Source organism: Vitis riparia, chromosome 18 (genome assembly GCF_004353265.1).
Source record: "Vitis riparia cultivar Riparia Gloire de Montpellier isolate 1030 chromosome 18, EGFV_Vit.rip_1.0, whole genome shotgun sequence".
Taxonomy (NCBI): Eukaryota; Viridiplantae; Streptophyta; class Magnoliopsida; order Vitales; family Vitaceae; genus Vitis; species Vitis riparia.
Window position 1 is genome coordinate 24,490,848 of NC_048448.1, and position 26,746 is coordinate 24,517,593.

A 26,746-nucleotide genomic window follows, 5' to 3' on the forward strand; every position below is an offset into this window, starting at 1 on the left:
TTGCTTGAGGTGGAAGATGGGGACTGGTCCTATACAGTAGCAGTTTCAGTCACCGGAGAAGATGACGAAGCTGACGATGTCACGTCCGAGATAACCCGTAGCAGGAACGAGTGGGTGAAAGCTGGAGGTTGCGTCTCGCAGTCGTCAAAAGCTGTAGAAGGGCTACGAGGTAGTAATAGGGACATTGAGTGCTACAGAAAGAGGAGTCTTCCCCGGGCACGTCATCGGCAGCCGAGAACGAGGTTGGCGGATAAAGGGGAGAAAGGAGGGGGAAGGAGCAACTTGGGCCCAGCTGAAGAAAAGTTTATTGGGCCCGAGATTGAGACCTCTTCTAAAGCCCACTCGGCAAGGGCCCATAGTGGGATGAGGCATCGCGGGCTTCAAGATGGCCCAGAAGCTCCTCAAGGCCACCAGTCTGCATCGGCTTCGTCCCCTACTCTACAGCGAGATGTTTCCTCTGCAAAGGCGACCACGACGCTATGTCCAGAAGGTGCAAGGGCCGGCGCCGCGGCTTTCTTTGGAGAAGAAGGTCGGGCCGTTGAGTTAAAGGCCCAGTCCCGTTCCAACCCTAGTCCATCGTCAGACACCACCGTGGGCTGCAAGATTAAAGGCCCGTCAGGGTTGGGCCAAAACTTAGGTGGATTGAAGCCCTCTGGTATGGATGCCTGGTCGCGAAAGGAAGAAATCGAAGCGAGGAAGGGGAAAGCCCCAGCGGTTCACGCGAGAGATGCTACGCACGAGGAAGAGACGACAATTTCAAGGAAGACGTGGTCTACCCTCTTCCCTCCAAGCGCCGGTCGACGACAGGGTCATCGGTGTAGCAGTGAACCTATCTTCACACGGGGTTCGTCGTCGTCTAGTGAAGACCGCAATATGAAAGCGGAGTTCGGGATGGGATTTATGATGGAGCAAGGAACCAGAGGGAATCCCTTCTCCAGATGTCCTCTGTCTGGTAATCTCTCGAAGGAGAACACCTTGGCGAGCCGTGATGAAGGCAACGGAGGGCTAACGGGACGAGTGGGGTGTGATCCGCGTAGCTCGTCAGACATGGATTCACTTTCTAATTCATTAATCAGAGGTAAAGGACTCATCTTTGAGGGGATTTGCGAAATTCCGGGAGCCAAAAACTTGGAGGTATGTCAGCCCTCTTCTTCTCAGCCACCAGAGTCTCCTTCTTTTCCTTCCTATAGTCCGGATTCTCCTTTGATGAGTCCCTCTGGTCCACTTCTCCCCAATTCAGTCCCTCTTCCTCAGTCTCCTACGGAAAATCAAGTTTTTTCAAAATTTTTTTATGAAAAAGGTGGTGTCGACTATTTAAAATATGGTGACATCCCTGATCGAGTTGAGGAGGAGAACCGGGGTGCTTTATATAACCAGTTGACCGAGAGCGGCACCCCTAAGGAACCTATTGGCAGATCGCATGAGGAGGATTCAGGTGATTTCCTTATTGATGGTCTGTCCCCCGGGAAAATGGCCAAAGTGCGAGAGGTTTTAAGCTCTCTTGACATTAAGGTGTATTCCAGGAGGAAGAACAGAGGCCCTACAAGTTATTGAGACTTGTTGGTTTTGGATCGAAAGGTTAGGGTCTTTGTGTTTTCCCATGAAAATTATCAGCTGGAACGTTAGGGGTTTGGGTTCAAGGAATAAGCGTAGGATGGTTAAAGATTTTCTTAGGTCAGAGAATCCGGATGTTGTGATGATTCAGGAAACAAAAAAGGAGAATTGTGATAGAAGGTTTGTGGGTAGTGTCTGGACAGTCAGAAATAAAGACTGGGTTGTTCTTCCGGCATCTGGGGCATCAGGTGGGATTTTAATCATCTGGGATTCAAAAAATCTGCGTAGAGAGGAGGTGGTAATAGGATCTTTCTCGGTATCAGTCAAGTTCTCTTTGGACGGATGTGGTCCTCTTTGGATTTCCGCCGTTTATGGTCCAAACAGTCCCAGACTTAGGAAGGATTTTTGGGTGGAACTTTTTGACATATATGGATTAACTTACCCGCTATGGTGTGTGGGCGGCGATTTTAATGTCATAAGGAGAAGATCAGAAAAAATGGAGGGTTCTAGTCTAACACCAAGCATGAGGGACTTTGATAGTTTTATTAGAGAATGTGAATTGCTTGACCCACCTCTTCGGAATGCTTCATTTACTTGGTCAAACATGCAAGAATCTCCTGTGTGTAAGAGACTGGACCGTTTTCTCTACTCAAATGAGTGGGGGATGCTCTTTCCCCAAGGCCTTCAAGAAGCCTTAATCAGAAGGACCTCGGATCACTGGCCGATTGTTATGGATACCAACCCGTTTATGTGGGGGCCAACACCTTTTAGGTTTGAGAATATGTGGCTAAAACACCCTAATTTCAAGGAGATCTTTAGAGATTGGTGGAGTGGGTTTCAAGAAAACGGATGGGAAGGTCATAAATTCATGAGAAGACTTCAATATGTTAAAGCCAAATTGAAGGAGTGGAATAAGTTTTCTTTTGGAGAGCTTAAAGAAAAGAAAAAAAGTATTCTTAATGAGTTAGCTAACTTTGACATCATTGAGCAGGAAGGGGGTCTCAATTCTGATTTGTTAAACCAAAGAGCCTCAAGAAAAGGGGAGCTAGAGGAACTAATATTGAGGGAGGAAATTCATTGGAGACAAAAAGCTAAGGTGAAATGGGTCAAGGAAGGGGATTGCAACTCTAAGTTTTATCATAAAGTGGCTAATGGCAGACGAAATAGGAAATATATCAAGGAGTTGGAGAATGAGAGGGGATTAGTGTTGACGAATGCCGAGAGTATCACAGAGGAGATCTTACATTACTTTGAAAAGCTTTACACAAGTCCTACAGGAGAGTCTTGGGGCGTTGAAGGATTAGATTGGTCCCCTATTTCGGAAGAGAGTGCGTTAAGATTAGACTCCCCTTTCACCGAAGAAGAGATTTATAAGGCCATTTTTCAGTTGGATAGGGACAAGGCTCCGGGGCCTGATGGCTTTACTATCGCCGTATTCCAAGAATGTTGGGATGTGATGAAGGAGGAGTTGGTGAGAGTGTTTGCGGAATTTCATAGGAGTGGCATTATCAATCAAAGCACTAATGCCTCTTTCATTGTTCTATTACCCAAAAAGAGTTTGTCAAAGAGAATATCAGACTTTAGACCCATTAGTTTGATCACTAGTCTCTACAAGATAATTGCCAAAGTGCTCTCAGGGCGCCTTAGAGGGGTTCTACAGGAGACCATCCACTATTCTCAAGGCGCTTTTGTTCAAGGGAGACAAATACTGGACGCGGTTCTTATAGCGAATGAGATAGTGGATGAGAGAAGACGGTCAGGGGAGGAAGGCATCGTATTTAAAATTGACTTTGAAAAGGCCTACGATCACGTGAAGTGGGATTTTTTGGATCATGTGTTGGAAAAGAAGGGGTTCAGTCCTAGATGGAGGAAATGGATGAGTGGATGTTTATCTTCGGTTTCTTATGCAATCTTGGTGAATGGTAGTGCTAAAGGGTGGGTTAAGGCATCAAGAGGATTAAGACAAGGCGACCCTTTATCTCCCTTTCTGTTTACTTTAGTCGCAGATGTACTGAGTAGGATGCTTAAGAGAGCAGAGGAAAGAAATATGATGGAGGGTTTCAGGGTGGGTAGAAATAGAATTAGGGTGTCCCATTTGCAATTTGCTGATGATACCATATTCTTTTCTAACTCAAGGGAGGAAGAGCTGCAGACTCTGAAGAGTCTTTTGTTAGTGTTTGGGCACATTTCTGGGCTCAAGGTCAATCTTGACAAGAGTAGTATTTATGGCATCAATCTTGATCAGGCTCATCTTTCAAGATTGGCTGTGATGCTTGATTGTAAGGCGTCAGGATGGCCTATTCTCTATCTGGGTCTCCCTTTAGGCGGGAACCCTAAGGCGTGTAGCTTTTGGGATCCAGTGATTGAGAGAATCTCAAGAAGGTTAGACGGGTGGCAAAAGGCCTACTTATCCTTCGGGGGGAGGATAACTCTTATCCAATCTTGCCTTACCCATTTGCCATGTTACTTCCTCTCCTTATTTAAGATGCCTGCTTCAGTGGCTGCAAAAATTGAGAGGTTGCAAAGGGATTTTTTATGGTCAGGGGTTGGGGAAGGCAAAAGGGATCACTTAGTGAGGTGGGATGTTGTGTGCAAACCAAAGACAATAGGGGGTTTGGGTTTTGGGAATATTTCTTGGAGGAATTTAGCTCTTCTAAGGAAATGGTTATGGAGGTATCCTAGAGAGGGTTCAGCTCTTTGGCATCAGGTCATTTTAAGCATTTATGGTTCTCACTCTAATGGTTGGGATGCTAACACTTTAGTCAGATGGTCGCATCGCTGTCCATGGAAGGCTATAGCACAAGTCTTTCAGGGGTTTTCCTTGTTTACTCGGTATGTGGTAGGAAACGGGGAAAGAATTCGGTTCTGGGAAGATTTGTGGTGGGGGGACCAATCTTTGGGAATCCAATATCCAAGACTATTTAGAGTAGTTGTGGATAAAAACGTTTCTATTTCTTCAGTTCTCGGTCCATCTCGTCCTTTCTCTTGGAATTTGAATTTCCGCCGTAACTTGTCAGATTCAGAGATTGAGGACTTAGGAGGCCTCATGCAGTCCATTGATGATTTGTATCTTTCTCCTTTGGTCCCAGATGCCAGATCATGGCCATTATCCTCTTCAGGGATTTTTTCAGTCAAATCCTTTTTTCTAGCATTATCTCAATCTTCTGGATCTCCTCAGGTCTTTCCTTCAAAGTTCGTTTGGAATTCTCAAGTTCCTTTCAAAGTGAAGTCCTTTGTTTGGTTAGTGGCACACAAGAAGGTGAATACTAATGACATGTTACAAGTGAGAAGACCCTACAAAGCCCTTAGTCCTGATATTTGCTTTCTGTGCATGAAGCATGGGGAATCAGCAGATCATCTTTTTCTTCATTGTCCCTTGACGATTGGGTTGTGGCACAGGTTATTTCAGCTAGCTAAGATGGATTGGGTTCCTCCAAGGAGTATATATGACATGATGTTCATCAAATTTAAAGGCTTCGGTAATTCTAAGAGAGGGATTGTATTGTGGCAAGCTGCGAGCATCGCTTTAATGCGGGTTGTGTGGTGGGAAAGAAACGCAAGGATTTTCGAGGATAAAGTTAGGAATTCAGAGTTCCTTTGGGACACTATTGTTTTCCTTGCTTCCCTTTGGGCTTTCTGTTCCAAGGCATTTAAGGGGACTCCCCTTAATGTGATTCAACTAGATTGGATAGCGGCGTGTTCTCCTTAAGGATTGGTCCTTAGTGGGAGTTCGTTTGTTTATGTGTATTTTCCTGTAATTTAGTTGCTTTTGGTGGGAGGATTTCTCATCCTTCTTATTGTACTTCTTTTCGCTATCAATATATCTTTGCGTCGTTTCCAATCAAAAAAAAAATCCTTATTATAGATCAGCCAAAAAGGAGAGGTTGGACTATGATGAATAACTGCTTTTTGTGTAAAGATGAGAAAGACAAACCACTTTTTGCAACATTGCACCAAAACAAGAATTTTGTTACAGCTAGTTTTCTCTTTGTTAAGGTCACGGACGAAAATATTGCTGATATTGGCAATATTTCATGGAAATATTGTGTTTCAATGGAGCCCAACACAATTATCAAGGTAGGATATATCCATTCACGGATTTTATTTTTTTTTTTTTTTTTGTGAATTACCAGCAATGTTTCAAGATTTATCAATTTTGTCCTAATTTATCTGGATTTTTTGGTGATTTTATTGCTACTTTGACCGATCAACGTGGGTCAACACCTACAAAATGCAAATCAAATGCCCAAAATGCAATCAAATGCCCAAAAATGCCTACCAAATGCACAAAAGTGAAATGAGAGGATACAAACCTAGTTTGCTTACCAGGTTCTTAAGTAGTTAACCAACTAGGCACTTTGGTCCAATGACAGGAATGTAAATATAAATATATATTATTCTTTTTAGAATTTCACTTTAATTAAATTAATTTTAATATGTATATATATATATGGGAAAACAAGATAATAAAATAAATTAATTATAATTATTTTATTTTAAAGTTTCATTTAATTAGTTGTTAACAATAAAAAAATACAAATCATGATATCATACATATATCATCATTTATTTGATATCATTAAATACATTTGAAGTAAATGGATCATAATTTTAATATTAAATATGTTTTCAAGTTAGACATATTATTATTAAATGTTTTGATATTATTATCGAATAATATTTAATATAACTTAATAATGAATGTACAATTACAAAATTCATTTTTCTTATTGACGCAAACGATATTATTGTTGAATATGACAAATTTTATCATATATATCAATTTCTTCAACAAAACAATTTCAAAATGTCTATTATCGCTTCTTATATCATTTCTAAGAGTTTTTTTCAATATTTCCATGACATTTGATCAATTTTCATCCCTGTATCAAAATATCCACCACCATTTCCCAATATATCCATAAAATCAAATTATCGATATATCCATCAAAACCAATATTTTTCTCCTTAACTCTTAGTTAAGGTTAGAGTGGATGATGTCAACTTCAATTAAAGGGGTTCTACTAAGTTGGTAAGGACCCTTTGTGGGGAAGAAAAAGAGAAAGCATCGAAAGTTATCACCTTATGTTTTCTGGATTGTTTGGAAGGAGCAAAATAATAGATCTTTTAAGGACATGGAACAAACGAATCAAATGCTAGAACTCTCCTTTATTATGTTTCTTTTTAGAGTTAGTGAGGGTGGGTTTAAAATGAACCAACAATGTCTATGGTAGATTTAGTCGATTGGTTTGGTTCTTTGGAGGGGAAGGATGATTATTGCTTTTTGTATTGTTTTTGCCTTTTGGTGCCCTAGAATTGATTTATGTCTCTGGTACACTCTTTTTTATAAGCGCTGTTTTTTTTTTTTTCTTGCTTGTCAAATTAAGGAAAAAGAAAACAAAAAAAGGGTGGGGGGGGATGAAGAAAGAAAGAGAGAAAAGCACTATGAAGTCTTTAGATTTTGCAAAGGCATTGAAGTAAGACTTCTTCTAAGAACAGAGGTTAATACAAGTTGTGGCTAGGAAGAAATTTCAGATCAAGTTGTCAGACTAATGCATCAGAGGTATTTTGGTAGAACAAACCTCTAAAATAATTCAATGATGTATTTTTTGTAGCCACCTTTTCCTGCAGCAATGCTACTTGCTTCTCACTTTCCCTCACTTTAATGTTAAATCTTCTCTGTTATCCTGGTTTTAGTCAGGTATTATCTAGCCTCATTCTATAAGTTGTAGAACAGCCTTCAGACTTGCATAGTTCCGTTTTTATAAGGTTGACACTCATGATTCCTTAAAAACTCATCCAGTGAACAGCCACGACTTTTTAGTTACAGTATCTGCTAATAGAGGCCGCTAATGATGGATGACATACAAAAAGAAAACTGTTTTCACAATACCCAGTCACACCTGTCAGAGACAGTGAAGTATGGATTTATCTTCACTGGGAGATAGGAGGAAATCAAATTGCCAAAAGTTCAAATAAATATTGTTTAGCATGAAATAAAAAATTAATTAATTAATTAAAACAAAATCCCACTTGAACTACATGATTCAGTGCACATAAACAATGACACTATTATATCAGATTTAATAATTTTATTATCTTCTGATAATCAGAAAAACAATGTTCTTACAGTCTTACTCAATCCCAAATCCATTCAATTTAAAATATATATATATGAGAAAGGAAAACAGTAATACAATAGGTCCCCCATTTGCTCACTGAAGAAAACTAAAAAGACATCAAATAAAAATTTTATTGTATACATTATGCAGTTTCAGTTCGGAAAACATAAATTTATCACAAATAATCCAAATAGTCACATTATGTGTATTCAAAAACACTATTCTGCAGTTGGTTTCTCTGACCTGGATTTTGTTTAGAATTCTTATAGCTTGGGGAATATGAAAATCTTGTTTTTACTGTAAACATGTATTGACAGATTTGCAGTGTACAGAATTTTAATATAATACCAATGGATTCGAGCCAAATATTCTACCTAACACAACCAAAACAATGGAATTGAAAATCAGATTCCATGCAACCTTATTTGCTTTCTTTCACCACAATTTCTTGCCACCTAAACAATCCACAAAAGTCTAAGTCAATACCCCATAGATAACCATACATTTCACCCTCAAAGACCATAATTTAACCATCCCTCAGTTCAGGTTAGTTTTTAAGTTCTCAACACAAAGATAACTCAAATTATATAATTCAAACCATTAGAAATCAAAGTCACTCTCAATATTGAAGATCGTAACTTCTCAAGTGTTATGCTGTTTTGGCCACCCAAGAACGAAAACCTTAACAAAGCCAAATATCACATTAAGCCTAGATAAGAACACCTTTTCTTTTCTCAGGTCCCAAGCATTCAAATCCTTTACTACTTCTCCATTTCATGTATGTTCTTGTCCCCCAAAAGAAACCACAAAAAATCCGAAAATAAAGCCAAGTCTTATCATCCAAATAGCTCAGGCTCACTGACCACAAGAAACTATAATCTACACTCAACCAACCCTAATTCAATCATTTGTCTCAGTTCAGTGGATCTCTTCACCTTCTAAAGGTACAGATTCTAAAATTTCCCTTCTCTCTCCTCAGTTTCCTACATTTAAAAAAAAAAAAAAAAACACCCCAAAACCAAAATTGCACTAATCTCCCCACCCAATATCTATTAAGTCTCCCCATCCAATTCAGCCATTTCCCTCAGTGCAGCCAATATTTTCACCCTATGGAAACATGAACTCCAAATTTCAGTTTCTTTCTCCTCAGCTTTCAACATACAACAAAACACTTTCTCGCTTTTCCCCACATTTTTTCCCATCCAAACAAACCCACAAAAAAAAAAAAAAAAAAAGGAAAACACACATAAAATTCAACAAAACGTACCTCGGCTTCATCAACTGTCTTCCAACAATTGGGCTCCCCACCATCCCACCCCTTGTCCCCATCCTCCTTCTCCCTCGCCCGCCGGCGCCCCGACTCCGGGCCGCCACCCCCCGATCCTTCACCGAGTCCTCGTCCCCGGACGATATGCTCAGCATCTCCACCTCCGAATCGTCCTCATCCTCCACTCCACCCCTCCGACCCTTCTGCGTCGCCGGAGGCCTCTGATTAGGATTAGGGTTAGGGTTCCTCTGCTTGGCCGCCGTTGACGGGTGCGGAGGTGCCTGAACATAATTGACCACAGGCTTCGATGCCCGCCCCGCCTTGTTGTAGTTGACATCCCTCTGCGCCTGCTCCTTCAGCGCCATCTGTAGAAGCTCCTCTTCGTCATCACTGTCGCTGGACATCCTTTTTCCCTCTTTCTTTCCTTTTTCTTTTTCCTTTTTTTTTTCCTTTTTTTTTTCCAGATCTGACGAGTAGTGATGATGGCTATTATGTTGTGTGTGTTTTGAGACAATGCTCGGATGTTGAAGAGGAGGTTCAGGGGAGATATGATGTAATCGCTCGCACCTTTATGTTCTGAATTGTCTACTTCCTTGACTGCCACGTGGAGCTTCGATGGAGCGACAAAGGAGACCGATTCCGTTGTAGGATTTTTTTTATTTTTTGAAATATAGTTATATTCCAATTTCTAATTAACCATTGTACCTAATAATTTTGGGTTGAAAATTCCTCCTCCTAATTCAAAGTAAGGATTAAAATATCAAATTATGAAAATATTGATGGTTATATTTTATGAAAATATCAATCAATTATTAGAAATATCAATTGAAAATTTAAATAAAAAAATAGAAAGAAAATTCATTAAAACTCAAAAAATGGGGTTGTTCTCTCAACAAAATTAGGACAAAGTTGAGTCAAAAGACCCCGATTCAAGATAAATTTGTGAAGAAGTGGGAGATCTAGTTGGGATCTACTCCGGCATTTAGAAATTGGTTAATTGGTACAAATACATGTACTTGATGCCCCACTTAAGAAAGTGACTCAAGTCCTAATAGCCCCACTAAATGGTTATTCAATATAGATTTTATGTCATGGATCAACCAATAAAAAGCATTAATGCCAATGCACTAATTGCGGTACAATAAATGAAGATTTGAAAAAAAAAAACTTAAGGTTATTTGCAAATACCAATGCACCAATTGGGGTACAATGGTGCATTTCACTAATTATTTCAAATACTCATCACATCTAAAGAACAAAAAAAACTTAAAGTTATTGGTATTCATCACAAACCACACAAATATTTAAAAAATTATGAAACAAGTAAAAATTATATTAAAATTAATTTGTTGAAAAACATATATATCATAAATTTATTTACTTAAAATAATAATATACATGAAAATATCAATCAATAAAAAAAAAATAACGAGATGACAATTATAAAATAAAAGATAGAATATTCATCAAAACTCATAGAAATATTGAAAAAAAATCAAAAAAATTATAAAATAATTAATAATAAAATGTATTAAAATTATTTTATCGAAGAAAAGATATATATATATATATAACTAAATCTTTTATTTTAAGTAATAATATCCTAAATTTCTTAAAATAATATTTGTTATTAGTTTTAAAATTTTTAAAATATGTCATTTCACTTTTTGATGCATGGATATGAAAAAATAAAAAAATAAAATAAAATAAAAAATCAGGATTCAATCGAAAATTCAAAGAAATAAGAAGAATATTGGCAATTGAGAAAAATATGTGTGATGTTGGCTAATTTTTGACCGTTTGTTTTTTTTCAGGATGCCTTATAGTGTAAATAATGCATGATAAATTTTATTCATTAAATCCCAAGGACTTAAAAGACATTTCATGTTTGTTTCTCTTATCATGAATCATGATTACCCTTCTAAACACAATCATGATAAGGCTATGGTTGTGGGTTGGTCCAAGAATAAATAGATGAAAGCAAAGTGATGTAAATGAAGGCTGCCAGCTTGGATTAATTGCCATGATTGACTTGCCATTGAAATAAAATTAAAAAATTAAAAAAAAGAAAAGAAAAAAGTGGGCCAATTAATAATATTACAAATAGAATTGCAACTTAGGGCAATCCAACCTATACCTAAGTTTGGTGTTTAGGATTGCAAATGAATAGAAGTGTTCACCATGTTAGGATGATCTTAGATTAAAAAAATATCTATTCGAAAATATTGAGGTTGACATGTGTTAAAGATGAGGACAACTCATCCAAACCCGAACCCTCACATTATTATTTGATCATATATTTATATGATATCTCTTTGATCCTTGGTTTTGATTAAGGTGAAATTTTAACAAAAGGTTCAACACTCATGGTACTTAAATTTGAACGGTTGGACCGTCGATTAGAGTTTTCCTAATAGATTAGTATACCCAAATAGAACACCAAATCTGTGATCTTTCTTTCACTTTCTTTATTATTTGGTGTTTATGTTTGCGAAGATAAGAATTTTTTTCTTGATGATTGTTGTTATTGATGGTCCCTAATTAACATTGAGGTTGATTGTGTACTCTCATTTTGGTTGATAGTGAAACCTCTTTTAGTGGACTATGATCCTTTGGATTTTACTCCTCACATTGAAGAGGTTTTCCATATTAAAAAATTATGGTGCATACGCGATTGATTTTAATTGAGATATTGTGTTGAACTTTCTCCCAACAAAAATGTCATGATGATTCTGTTGGTGTGAGCTGTTAGAAACCAACTTAGGAATGATACAACTGTAGATGTAAATATAGAATCATGCCATACAAGTATGACGTGATCTTTGTCGAGATATTTGTATAGACAAAAATAGGACTGTAATTTTCTTATTTATTTTGTATTCTCTCCATGTAAATAATATACTGAAAAAACCCAGAAAATCTGATATGGTATCAAAGCGAGGAATTCAATCATTGGCTCTCTTTACCGAAAAAACTCTAGTTTTTTCTGTTTGATCTGTGCCCTTCAGCTATGATTGATGCCAACATTATCACCAACTCAGGTGATCCTCCATCACATACCTACTCCATCATCACCACCCAAATGATTGAAGCCTTATCCAAAGTCCAAGTCTTGACTTCAACCACTGAAAACTCAACTGCTCCAATTAGTATCAAGTTGGATGGTTCCAACTACGCCCTTTAGTCCCAGGTTGTCGAGATGTACATTTTCAACAAAGATAAACTGGGTTATATCAACGACGATTGTCCACCACCGCCATAGGCAAATCCATCATTTCAAAAATGACGTACTGATAATTGTCAAAGGATGGTTGATAAACTCTATGGATCCGACACTCATTGGCAATTTCATCCGATTTCCCATAGCAAAATTGGTCTAGGATGCCATTGCTACGACTTATTTTGATGGCAGCGATACTTCTCAAGTCTATGAACTCCGATGACGTGTGACTCGTCTACAACAAGGCAGTGGATCCCTTGAGAAGTTCTACACCAAACTATAAGGACTATGACGGGAAATTGATTTCCATCGTCCGAATCCGATGGAATGCGCCACTAACATCTACCACTACAACAACCTACTCCAGAAGATCGCATTTACACATTCCTTGATGGTCTTGATGATCATCTTGACAACATCTGCAACAATGTGCTTCAGATGCGCCCATTTCCCTCAATCAAGCAAGCTTATGCTCATGTTCGCGGAAAGGCTCTCTGACAAGCAATCATGAGCACTAGCGATCCCGACAATACCTCAGGCATGGTTCTAACTACCAAAGGGCTTAAACTGAGTTCAACCAACATAAACTCTGTTGCAGTCTCTAGCCATGGGAAATCCACTGCAGCCTCTAAGTCACGAACTGTTCTTGATGGAATGAAATGCTCCCATTGTGGTAACCAGCGCCACACATGTGAGAATTGTTTAAAAAAAATGGTTATCCTAATTGATGGTATGAGTTGCAAGCAAAGAAAAAAGACTCAGCTGGTGCAGATGCGAACAAGGGCAAAGTGGCTATAATGTCAGCCGAACCTCACATTTCCTTGATTCCTCAGGTTGAGTCTTCTCAGGATGCAGGACCCGTCTCTAATATAGGTAATTGTGGTTCTAATTTAGTTACCTCATCCTATGATGTTGATCGTGGTGCATGGCTTCTTGACTTCGAAGCCACAAATCACATGACTTTTGCAGCAACTGACTTTACTAAGACATCTTCATCATGTCGCACTAGTGTTGCCAATGCTAATGGGGTTGTCTCCTGTCACAAGGGCCGAATCTGTGTATTTGTCTCCTTCACTCCAATTATCGAATACGTTACTTGTTCCATCGCTCTCACATAAATTACTATTTGTTAGTCAAGTTACAATAAAACTAAAATGTGTTGTCTTAATGTATCCTACATTTTGTATTCTTCAAGATATTCTCACCAAGGAGATAATTGGGCGTGATACTAAAAGGGGGGGGGGGGGGGTCTATACTACATGGAAGGTGTTAGCACAGGTCATGTTCACCAAATATAAAGTGATGTGAAAGAACGGCAAATTTGGCTTTGGCATCGACGTTTGGGGCATCCAAATTTTGGTTATCTGAAACATCTATGACCTAATCTTTTTTCTAATATGGGGTTATCTGACCTTAACTGTAATACATGCATTATAGCTAAAAGTCATTGGACTTCCTATCCACTAAGTATGAATAAAAACACTATTCACTTTGCTTTAGTTCACTCTGATGTGTGGAGTCCTTCCCCTATCTCAATTGGTTCTGGCATTCATTGGTTTGTCATCTTTGTTGACGACTGTACCCGTATGACCTAGCTTTACTTGATAAAACATAAAAATGAAGTATTACATGTGTTTCAATCATTCCATGCGATGATCCAAATCAGTTTTCTTTCAAGCTTCGAGTTCTTCGCTCTAATAATGGTGGAAAAATGTTAATCAACGCTTTCGTACTTATTTCGAACACCATGTACTTGTTCATGAGACATCATGTCCTCAAACTCCTCAGCAAAATGGCATAGCTAAGTGGAAGCACTGCCATATTCTTGAAACTGCACGAGCTTTACTACATGAAATGCATGTGCCACCCCCAATATTGGTCTGATGCGGTGTCCACTACCGCCCATCTACTCAATAGACTACCCTCCAAAGTCCTAAATTTTAAGACTCCGCTCCAAGTTCTAGCATCACACGTCTCTTTACCTACAACCCTAATGCTTCCTCCTAGAGTATTTGGGTGTGTAGCTTATGTACATCTTCACAAAAATCAAAGAACCTAACTGGATCTGTGTGCTCGCTGTTGTCTCTTCCTAGGCTACGTTGTGCACCGAAAGGGCTATCGATGCTATGATCCCTCTACCCGATGCACCTATGTAACTATGGATGTCACCTTCTTGGAGTCTGAATCTTTTTTCCCAGCCCCCATTTCTTCTCTTCAGGGGGAGACACGAGATGAAGAGCAGAAATGGTTGCACTTTGACTGGCCAAATAGTGAAACTATGGTGGATGAAGCACCAAGGTTGATGTCGATTGATCCCACAAGACTAAATGGACCCATAGAGCATAATACAACTTCAGAAAATTATACACCTTCAGCAACTGAACCAAGTTCCCCCTTTCCTTAGTACATGCAAACCCACCTCTTGAGAATATCCCTAAGGTAAGAATTCTTGACACGTCTTCCAATATAAGTGACTTGAATACTTCTATTGGATATACATTGCCTTTCAGGGAAAATCGTGGCAAGCCACCAACTAGATATTCTCTTGATATTGAAAAGCAAAAATCAAAGTATCCAATTTCCAACCATGTGTCTACCAGGAGATTATCCGAAACCCTCAGAGCATTTGTCCATGTACTTTCCTTAAGTCAAATTCTAGCTGGAGTTTAAGAAGCCTTGTTTGACCCGAAATGGACTCAAGCAATAAAAGAGGAAATTGAGGCACCACTAAAGAACAACACATGGACCATACTTCTGTTACTTGAAGAGAAGAAAGTAGTAGGATGCAAATGGGTATTTTCTATCAAACACAGGGAAGATGGTATAGTTGAAATATACAAAGCAAGACTGACGGTAAAAATGCTATACACAAACATGCGGGGTGGACTACTAAGAAACTTTTTCACCAATTGCAAAACTGAGCACTGTAAGGGTATTGTTATCTCTCGCAGCCAATCTTAAGTGGCCATTACATCAATTTGATGTAAAAAATGTTTTTCTACACGGAGATCTTGAAGAAGAAGTGTACATGGAATTTCCTTCGAGATACACGACATCTACTAAAACCAAGGTTGTGTGCAAACTACAAGGAGCACTAAATGGATTGAAACAATCACCTCGAGCATGGTTTGGGCGGTTCAATCTAGCAATGAGGAAATAAGGATTCAAGCAAAGCAACTCAAACCATACACTATTCATAAAGCACAAAGTGGGAAAAGTAACTGTGTTGATAGTCTATGTGGATGACTAATTATCATAGGGAATGATGAAGAAGAAATAACCAGATTACAGAAGGAGTTAGCCACTGAATTTGAGATGAAGAACTTGGGAGGACTCAAGTATTTTATGGGAATTGAAGTTGCTAGGTCCAAACAAGGAATATTTCTTTCCCAAAGGAAGTATGTGTTGCATATATTAACTAAGGTAGGAATGTTGGAGTGTGAACCGGTGGATACTCCAATTGTCCAAAACCATAGACTCGGCGAATACTTAGATCAAGCACCAACGGATAAAGGGAGGTACCAAAGGTTAGTTGGCAAACTCATATACCTCTCACATACTCGTCCAGACATTGCATATGTTGTAAGTGTAGTTAGCCAATTCATGCATAACCCTAGTGAAGACCACATGGATGCGGTAATTAGGATACTAAGATACTTGAAGTCCTCACCTGGGAAAAGACTTTTGTTTTCAAAGAGTGGTCATTTAAGAATTAATGGCTATACAGATGCAGACTGGACTGGAAATATCTCAAACAGAAGATCAACTTCAGGCTATTTTATGTTTGTCGGTGGGAATCTTGTTACATGGAGAAGCAAGAAGCAAAAGGTGGTAACACTTTCTAACGTTGAAGTAGAATTTCGTGGAATGGCAAAAGGGGTGTGTGAACTACTCTGGATCAAGAGACTAATTACTGAACTAGGTTTCATCTCTGCCTCAGAAATGGATCTTTTTTGTGACAACAAAGTTGCTATTGCAATATCTCAAGACCCAGTCCAACATGACAGTACAAAACATGTGGAAGTGGATCGACATTTTATCAAGGAAAACCTAGAAACAAAAATAATTCGATTTCCATTTGTGAAGTCCGAAGACAATTAGCAGACATACTCACAAAGGTGGTATCAAGCAAAGAGTTCCACAACTCACTCAACAAGTTGTGTATCAGAGATTTGTATGCATCAACTTGAGGGAGAGTGTTGGCATGAGCTATTAGAAACCAACTTAAGAAGGATACAACTGAAGACGTAAATATAGAATCATGCCATACAAGTATGGCATGATCTTTGCCGAGATATTTGTTTAGACAAAAATAGGACTGTAATTTTCTTATTTATTTTGTATTCTCTCAATGTAAATAATATATTGAAAAAACCCAGAAAAGTTGATAGATTCAAATATGCGTTGCAATAGGTGATTTTGCATGAAAAAAATTGAGAGACCGTGATGAATAAATCAAATTGATATCATGGAGCAAGATGTTTTAATGCATTTGATTCATGTTTCTATTAGTATAAATTGGTTTAGAGTTGCATTTGGGATTGGAAAGTGGTTATTAACTTGATTATGAAAGGAAAGAGTATGAAAGAGTATTGAAAAGAGCTTAAAAATCAACATTTAGCGATTTCGCACCATCATGCAAAATTTGGCAATGATTATACATATTGAAACAAAGGTATAGGATGGTAGGATTATGAAGATTGCATTTAGCACCAGATGTTGATTTTCACAAATATATGTGAAATGAACAAATGAGTGAAAGTTATGAGGGAGCTGAGGTTAAATTGGAATATTCGAAAGTCCAATGAAATGATGTCAAATGTTTGATCTATAAATAGGGATTGAAATCTTAGGAAAAAGACTTTTGGGAATGTTATTTTTTTTTCTATTTTTGAAGAATTTCTCACATACTTCGTAATTTTCTTTCTTTCTTAATAGAGATTTCCATTTTCTTCATTTTCTCACCAATCATACATATCTTATGAGATCAAATCTCCAAACGCAAGTGACTAAATCTCATTTTTCTTCAAGAAATGAGGATTTAAAGGTGAGATCTACAATGATTTAGGGAAATCAAGCTTGATTTGGCAAGATATTTGGATCTAATTGATTTATTGATATATTAAATTTTGAGAATTTTTCTCTTTAAATAGTCTTGAATGACTATTATAATGTAAACTAGGTAGATTCATTAATTTTTTTAAAAGTTAGATTTAATGACATTGAATAGTTGCATTAAATGATTAATTGGAAGATGATTTAATATAAATTGAATATATGGCTCAAATTTATCATTTAGAATAAATTACCTAATTTGGAGAAAAATTAGATCTAGACTTAAAAATATATCTAATATTAACTTAGATAATAATTTATATTTTTAATCTAACTTGATGAAAAGTGGATATTAACAACTATTCACCATAGAGATTGTTCTTTAAAAAATCCTAACTTTGAAATCCTTTTAATACTAATCTTCTTTTAAAATTTGAAACCTCATATACAAAGTTTGTTAATTTTATGACAGAAATTACTCCAAAGAATGTACATCAAATACAAACTATATTTGAGGAACATGACCCTCAAATAAATAGGATTGCTCATAATTTCAAACAACAAACCAAAACTAGGAATTATTATCCTAGACCAACTTCTCTTGATCTTCAATATGAAGAAAGAAGCCAAATAGTCCAATCAAAGTATGATGAAAATGACATCTATGAATGGAACATAGATGGAGTAAGTGATCATCAAGTCTTGAATATTCTTTAAGAAATGATCATGACCTCTATAGCCTATAAATCTAGAGGAAACTCTAACCACTGGATCTATGTACACCTAATAGCAGGATTCACAGGCCAGCTCAAAGAATGGTGGGACAATGCTCTCATTGAAAAAGAAAAAATCTTTATTCAAACCAGCTTAGATGAAAGTGGACACCAAAATTCGGTTCACACCTTAATTTTCGCTATAACCAAACATTTCCTTGGAGATCCAATTGTTTTCCAAGCCCATACCTCAGAAATTCTTCAAAATATCAGGTGTAGAAAATTGAGTGACTATAGATGATATAAAGAGGTATACTTTGCTAAAGTCCACTCAAGAACTAATGTCAATCAACCCTATTGGAAAGAAAGATTCCTCAATGGGTTACCAAAATCTTTTAGTCAAAGAGTTCAAATGAGGATCAAAGAGATGTACAATGGTATTATCCCTTGTGATTCCTTGACTTATGGTCAACTAGCAAATTTTTTTCAATCAAGAAGCATTAAATCTTTGTTCCTTGATCAAAGTTAATGCTACCCTTAAAAAGGATCTTATAACATCAAAGAAAGAGTTAGGATTATTCTGTGCCCAGTATCCTCTCCCTCCTTCAGCCAAACAAGAAAAATTCTATAGATCTAAGAAGAAAAGATTAAATAAAAAAATATTCAAATTTCAAAGAAGAATCATTTTATAAGAAACCTAAACATAAGAAACATTCAAATAAAAAATATCAAAATTTTCTCTAAAAAATGAAGGTAGATAAAGAAGATATAAAATGTTTCAAATGTGGCAAAAAAGGGCATATAGCTCCAAATTGAAAAATCAAAGAGATAATTGTAGATTTAGACATAGGAAAACGACTCAAAAAACAAATGATTAACTTAATCAAAACAAAATCACAGTCAAACTCGTCTAGTCAAACCTCAGGAGAATCCTCAAGTGACAACCAACTTCTTCTAATCGAAGAAAGCTCTTCCAACGAGTCAAATGAGTCTTCATAATCATCTTGTGATTGTATAGAAAATTGTCTGTGTCATGTCAAACAAGTTAATGTAATAACTAGTGATCAAAATTTTCTACTAGAACTAATTGAGAAAATTCTTGACCAAAATCGTTAAAAAGTATTTAGAAATCTGATAACAAAGTAATGAAAGAAGCCTAGAAAATACAAACCAATATAGCTTAAAAACAGTGTTAGATAAGTTTTCTAAGCAACCCAAGCCTATTGGAATTCAAGATCTTCAAAATGAGATAAGCCAAATAAAATTTCAAATCAACAATATGTTAATTCAAAATCAAGACTTAGAAACAAGACTAAAAGCCTTAGAACAAGGGAAAATTCAAACTTTGGAAAATTCAGAAGATAAACAATTAGAAGAAGGAAAATCTTCTCAATTGTTTTTAAATACTATAACAAGAATGATAACTCAAAAATGGCACATCAAAGTAAAACTTTTTATTAACTCGTGGCATTAGTTTATTCTGGTGCTGATATAAATAGTCTATAGGAAGGATTAATCCCTACTGTATACTTTGAAAAAACTTTTCAAGGTGCGGTTAGTGCAAACACTTAACCTTTACAAATAGATTACAAAATTTCAAATGTAAATATGTGTTTCAAGACTTCTCTTTTACTTGTCAAAGACATTAATAAAGAGATAATCTTAGGAACACTCTTCCTTACTCTGCTCTATCCTTTTAGAGTAGATGAAAATGACTTAAAAAAGATTATATAAGCCAAGATATTTGTTTCAAATTTATTACTTTCTTAAAAACGAAAGAATTAAATATTCTTGAAAATAATGAAGTAAATTTAATTCAAAAGAAAAAACAACATATTAAATTTATAAGTAAAGAAATACATTACAAAAGAATAGAAGAAAATCTTTTACAAAAAGATATTCAAACAAGAATTGAGAAAATTAAAAATCAAATTGAAACAGATTTATGTTTTTCTATTCCCAATGCTTGTTGGAATAGAAAGCAACATAAAGTCTCCTTGCCCTATGTTGATGGATTTGATGAAAGTCAAATTCCCACTAAGGCAAGACCAATTCAAATGAATGCTCAATTGCTTGAGTATTGTAAAGAAGAAATAAAAGATTTATTAGATAAAAATCTTATTAGAAAGAGTCAATCTCCTTGGAGTTGTGCAACTTTCTATGTTCAAAAACCCTTGAAAATTGAAAGAGGTGCTTCGAGAATTGTCTGCTGACTCATAACACTAAAAAAGTCAATTAGTCTTGATTAAAGCCTTAAGCAATCCTAATATCAACTACAACCAACATAATAAACAAATAAAGAGTTCATATTAGGAGTAATAAATTATTTGACTAAAGGATTCACTAGAAAAATAACATGAAACGAAGAAATATCTAAGACCTAACTTGAGGAGATAACCTCATCCATCCATTTTCCTTACAAGATTTTCACTGTGTCATTTCCTTTACCACTTATATCATATACACTAAAACCTTGGTAGCAAACATATCAATAGTCATGCAACATAGTCACTTATGATTTTGAATGAAAACTCCTATCTAAGTGAATCATCATTAAGGTTTACTTAGGGATGTTCATGTTGAAATACCAAATCACAAGGGTTTATGCTCTCTAAATCTTGTGACTACTAGATCTAAATATATTAAAAACAAAATAACTTAGATTTCAGTGCTAAAAATTGTTTATTTGGATCTAGATGTTTCTAGATCCTAATCTAGTTTATATAGGGATCTTAATAACGTTGTGATCTTCCACTAGATGTCTCCTTCTTAGTTCCGTGACATTCAAGTATAATGGATACACACCTTGAGAGGAGAAGGAAAGAGTGACTAGAATTTTGGAAGACTACTAGTCTAAAAGGTTCAAAGTCTTAACCCTAAAAACCAAAGGGGTTCATATAGACTCTTTTATGCACTTAAGTGACTTTGACCTAACTTGGGTTTGAGTCATTTAACCTAGCTCATTAGGTTCTAATTAATTAATTAGCTTTAATAAGTTCCACTTAATTAATTAATCCAATCCAGAAAAGCACAATAATTAATCATAAATTCTAGTACAACCCTACGTTTTTACCAAAATTCATTTATGCACATAAATGATTAATTCTCAATAAATCATCAAAACTTTGTGCCAATAGAGAATACGGGTTCAAGTAGATACCATGAGGACCTATGGGAAAATATTAGCTCCCTTATGATTTAATACTCCACTAAAGAAAGTCAATTGCACTATAGTATCATATGATATTACATTGAGATGGACATCAATTAAATTCAATCTAATCAATTCTTCGAGTCTATTACTTACTAATCATTATACTTAAACTCCTTATGAATTGATGTTCATAATCTAATAAGGTAGAAATTATCAACCTCTTAAAATTACCTTTACCTCATTGAGTCTTAAATCCTCTAATTTTGTGATCGACTGACATATTCTAGTCTACTAAGGACATATCAAATCTCACTTAAGGAATTACTACAACACCGCATATTTCATAATCACAAATCCTTAGGATAACCCAAGAGAACATCTCAATCTCATAAGATATCATGGAGTCTATATTGAGAATACTTATTACCACCTACCTAAGTCAATAATGACCTAATTCACAAGGAATATATAACCTCCTTAGGATCTCACTTATAGATCAAAACCACTAAAGACCTCAACAACGATTCAATATTTTTTCAAGGTTGAGTGTTCATATAACATAGTGGCTTGGTGAAAGCATGACCACCCGATAGTCAATGTCATAATTTACCCTAGATCTTATTTGATGTGTAACCATACAAACTAATGCACTTATCATGAGAAATTCATCTTGATGACCAAGACCAACCATCTTGTTAATTAGGAAGTAGTACATTACAACTTTAGATAGATTGTCTAAGTCAATGAATCAATTGTGAACAACTCATTAACTTACAATAAACCCATAACTTGGATCTTTTGTACAACTTCTAATACACCTAAATCATGTACAATGCAAGTAATGTAGGTATTAATGCTTATATAAATATTAATACAAACATAAATAAAACAATGGAAATTGAGATCTTATTTGTTATATTATGTCGTGTTTTAAGGGTTTTATCCTAATAATTGGTACTTAACAACCTTGTTATGCAAATAAAAAACATAACACAAATAAAGAAAAAATCTCTTTAATTAGAAATTGCAAGATTAAGGCTAAAACTTTTTGCTTTACAACTTTTGTGTTTAGCTTATGAATTTCATCAAAGAATTCACTTTCTTTTTCCCGTAAGGAACTAAACACACAAAACACACACACACTTTGATCATATTGGCATCAATTTTTTCATAAGCCACAAAGTTACAAAATCATACCTCCACTGATCTTGTAGATTGTCTTTCTATGCCATGCCATTGGAACCATCACAAAACTAAGATATGAGTGATTATAAAAATTATATTTTCTTTTTATAACTACTAATATAAATGTCTTTATTTTTCATCTCAACATTGAGCTGCTGAAGTTTCTCCTAAATTTTTTCTCCTCAAACAGACAAAAATAGGATAATCATTGTCTAAAAGTAAAATCAATAAAGTAATATGACATGTTTAGAAGGAAAAAAAAAAGAAAAAAAAAACCTAACTACTAATAGACAAAAGATATAAGAAATTTGTGCACATGGAAACTCGATTAAGAATAAAAATTGAGAAGCAAGTACAGAGAAATAAATTGGAGAATTCCAATCACTAAACATCTTCATGTGAACAAGAACTAGACATAAATGCAAATTCTAAAGGAGTAAGGATGGGCTTAAGGAAGAGAATGCTAGTTGACCTCAACAACATTTGACAACATGAAATAGCTAGAATGCAACAAAGTGTTTAGGGAAATTGTGTTGTTTCAAGCCCCACACCAACTTGCAAAATGACACCAACTTTTTAACCACTTTGGTTCAATCAATAACTCTACTTATTAAAGACATTAATGTAGGTGATTGGAAATGACATGTTCACCAAGAAATATTAAATAAATCTATACAATAGAAATGTATACACATGTCTAACTATAAATAGTTAGGATTAAGACTCCACTAGATGAGCTATTGAGCATTTATCTAAATTACCCCTTTTTTTAAAAATAATATCTTTTTATTACCACATGAAGTTTTTATCCCACTTCACTTGTATGGATTATGTTTAATTGTAATTATTTTAAATTATAAATTGATGAGAAAAATGATAAATTTATCGGTTATATTTGATTATTGGAAAGTACTAAGAAAAGAAAAAAAAAATGTTAAGGAAAATAGTTTTCTCATGTTTGGTTTCACCATAAATTTTTTAAAGAAAATTAAATATGATTACAATTAGTTAGAGATTTATACATTTTAAAATTATTTAATCTTTATATAATAGGGAAAATTAAGTTAAATGAGTTTAAAGAAATATATAAAAATAATTTATTAATTTTGAATCTATTTTTTATTTTTTTCATATTTTTTTTTCCACTTTTTCTCTTTTTTTTCTTTCTTGGACATTTTCTCTCAAATTTTATGAGAACCAAACATAGCCATCATGTAAAAGGTGCAATTTGATTTGAAAGTACTTCCCCAATTGATGAGATTACATTTGAACATAAGAAGAATAAATAGAAGTGAGAAATGTAAGTGAGCTTAAGCATCAACCACACAAATGGCTCTCATTTCAACTCTCATTTAAATATAAAATCTCTACATTCTTAAAGGAGAGTGTAATTGGGATGGAGGACTTAAATGTCTTAGATCCTTAACACCCCCTTAAAAAAAAAAGCGTATTGCATCTAGGCATTAATCACTTGGACAGCACAAGATTACATTTAAATAACATTATGATTTTTTTTTTATATGGAAAATCAACAAGAACCATTGCCTAAGATGAAAATATCGGTTTTGATGGATATATCAATAATTTGATTTTATGGATATATTAGGATATATCGGAAAATATTAATGGATGTTTTGACATAATATCAGTGAGGCGAAAATTAATCAAAATTTATAAAAATATTGAAAAAAAACTCTAAAAAATGATAAAATGAGAAATGATATACATATTCAAGTTTTTTTTTTTTTTTTAAAAAAAGAACAACATTTATAACACTACCCAAACAAGTCTCACTCATAGGTATCTGAGCAAATTCTTCATGTTGTTTTTATAGAGCTTCCTCCTTATATCATCAAACCATCACCGGTTCATACAAGACCAACATTATATACCCCTCCCTCGGAGATATCATTGTAGATATTCTGTCGCACACCCCCATCCCCCAACCGATATTTCAGGGAAATATCTCGATTTTTGCATCCTTGCCATTACCTTGAGCATTTATAAAATTGAGAAAATCAAAGTGTTGCATTTGTGTAATATACACCAGAACAATCATTACAGATGAAATTGAGATTCTAGATTCTTAGAACATATCATTGGGAATAGTTACTTGAAACATATTTGGAGAATGAACTCGTCCAAGATCATTTATTTCCTTTTGAAGTCATTTATCATATGCCACTTTGCTAGAAAATTGAGTAGCTTGACCTTGTTTTTGATAAAGAATATCAAGTTGCTTTTCCTGTTCTATTATTTTATTTGTCACACAAAAAATTGAGTGGTCCTTAATGTTCCTTCTTATGACTACAAATATAGATTATTGTCTCTTTCTTCTGAACATTGAATTGTTAAGTGGGATCCTATAGTTTTTTTCTCCTAAAACATACAAATAGGACAATTATTATCCAAATTAAAATCCATAGACTGATATGATATATATTGGAATAAGACTTGCCTACTCTTGGATAAAAGATATAGGAAAAATTTATGTATAAAAGTTTGGTTGAAGAACAAAACTTCTGAAAGATTTAGAGTATGTTTGGTAACTTTTTTTTAGAACAGTTTTCTGTTTTCTAGAATGAAAAAAATTGGAAAGCATATTTGGCAACCAGAATTTGTTTTTTGTTTTTTATTCTCAAAAATAACAAATAAGGTGTTTTCGGAGAACATATTTTAGTTGTTTTCAGTTGTTTTTTGAGAGATGTTTTAAAAAATAATTATATAAACATATATAATGATTAAAAATAAAGTTATAAACATAAAAATTATTTTTAAAATAGTTTTAAAAAAAAATAGGTTAAAAACATTTTAGGTTTCTAAACAAACTTTTATTTTATAAAATATTAGAAAATAATTTTTAAAAACTGTTCTTAAAAATTAATTTTCCGAACTATTTTTAAAAACAGTTAGCAAATAGGAATTTAATTGCTCCTAAACTAAATATAAAACAAACATATTCACAAGGAAGCTCAATTAGAGAATAAAAATTAAGGGGTAAGTAGATGGAAAAATAAATCAAAGACACATGATGTAGACTTGTGATTGTCTCCAACAATACCAAGCAATCTACTAAAGACATAAAGGAGACCTAAAAGGCAGAAAATACCCTACAGGCCAACCATGCAATAGTTTGGGCACAAAATAACTGCACGCACAAGGACGTCATGTCTAAATCCTATCTTAGTGAGCCATGACATTATGCCCTTGGCCTATCATCTGCACGCACAAGACATTGCGCCCTTGTGCTACCATCAAGGAGGGATGATTTCACCAATCCTTCGTGTCAATGTAGCCAAGAGTTGCATGTCACCATATGTTGTTAAGCCCATGTGTAGGCAAGGCTTACTCGAGTGCCTTGCCTATGTTTGAGACTTCGCATCATGTCCCCTAATCCTCCCCTCCGCAAGAGCATTTTAAGTCATTTCTAAAGTGCTTAGAGGACACATCTTAAGAAGGAATAATGATTTTTCATTAATTTACCAACATGTTAAAATTTAACTTTTCGACCTAAATTATCCACCTTTTCCAAAGAAAGAAAAAAGTTTCCTTTTCATCATCACAGAAAATAGGATCAAAATAAAAGTAGTATTCAGCTTACCCTCCCTATTGATGCAGGAATGACCCTTCAAGTGGCTCTGTCTAGGTGGAATGCTTCAACTTTTCGACTCAACCTCCATAAACCAATTTATGAGATTCTTGAAATGAGATTAATAACAATAGCTTCATGCTCACCTCCTAAGCCTTCCACTATATTCATCATATGAAATGTCGTAATTGATGGCAATAAGAGTGTCTTTTATACCTTTCATTTTTAACATGGATCCTTTCTACAATGTATTGTGGTGGTCGATTTTTGATCCAAGAAGATATCCTTCTGATCATGACTGCAAGCAAAACCAGAGTTATCTGAAAGCTATAATTGTTTCTATCAAACTTCATTGTAAGAAGATTGATTGATTGATATGAGAAATGAATCTCTCAAAGGGATTTGTAATAGCGAAGCTAGATGTCATTGATGTAAGTCTTGATGGCTTTAGTTCCAAGTTTGAATATTAGAATGAGAGAACAAAACTAAAGAAAGATGAGAGTGATTGTTATGCCTCTTTTAGTAGTCGGAGAGCTACTGCTTTTCTTGATTAGGGGAGTTCATACATTCAGAACAGAGTTTTGCTGACTCAACTAAGTCCTTTTTTTTTTTTTTGATAAGTCTGACTCAGCTAACTCCCTAACAATTATGACAAATACCAGCTCGCAGCATCTCTCTTCCGCATGCCGCATCTGCCCCCACTGTTTCAATCATCTCATCAAGGAGGCATCTTACATCAATTTGAACTGAAGCACCCTATTCTCTGTGGGGACTCATCTACATTTTGGAGATGCCTGCATTCGTTCTTTCCTTGGACATTCTCTATTGCAACAGGGCCTAAATAAAGTAGGAATTATGCCCTGTTCAGTTTCAAGTGCTCATGCATG

At 35.3% G+C, this 26,746-nt stretch overlaps 1 protein-coding gene across 1 annotated transcript in view; it reads right to left on the bottom strand.

Moving 5' to 3' along the window:
• LOC117906795 (exocyst complex component SEC5A-like) overlaps positions 1 to 9,450 on the bottom strand; it is a 61,122-nt gene extending 51,672 nt beyond the window's left edge. The window contains 2 exon segments of the mRNA XM_034819998.1: positions 8,944 to 9,014; positions 9,017 to 9,450. Of these exon segments, the coding sequence (XP_034675889.1) occupies positions 8,944 to 9,014; positions 9,017 to 9,347 (402 nt within the window). The 5' untranslated portion in view covers positions 9,348 to 9,450.
• Positions 9,451 to 26,746: the final 17,296 nt, after the last annotated feature.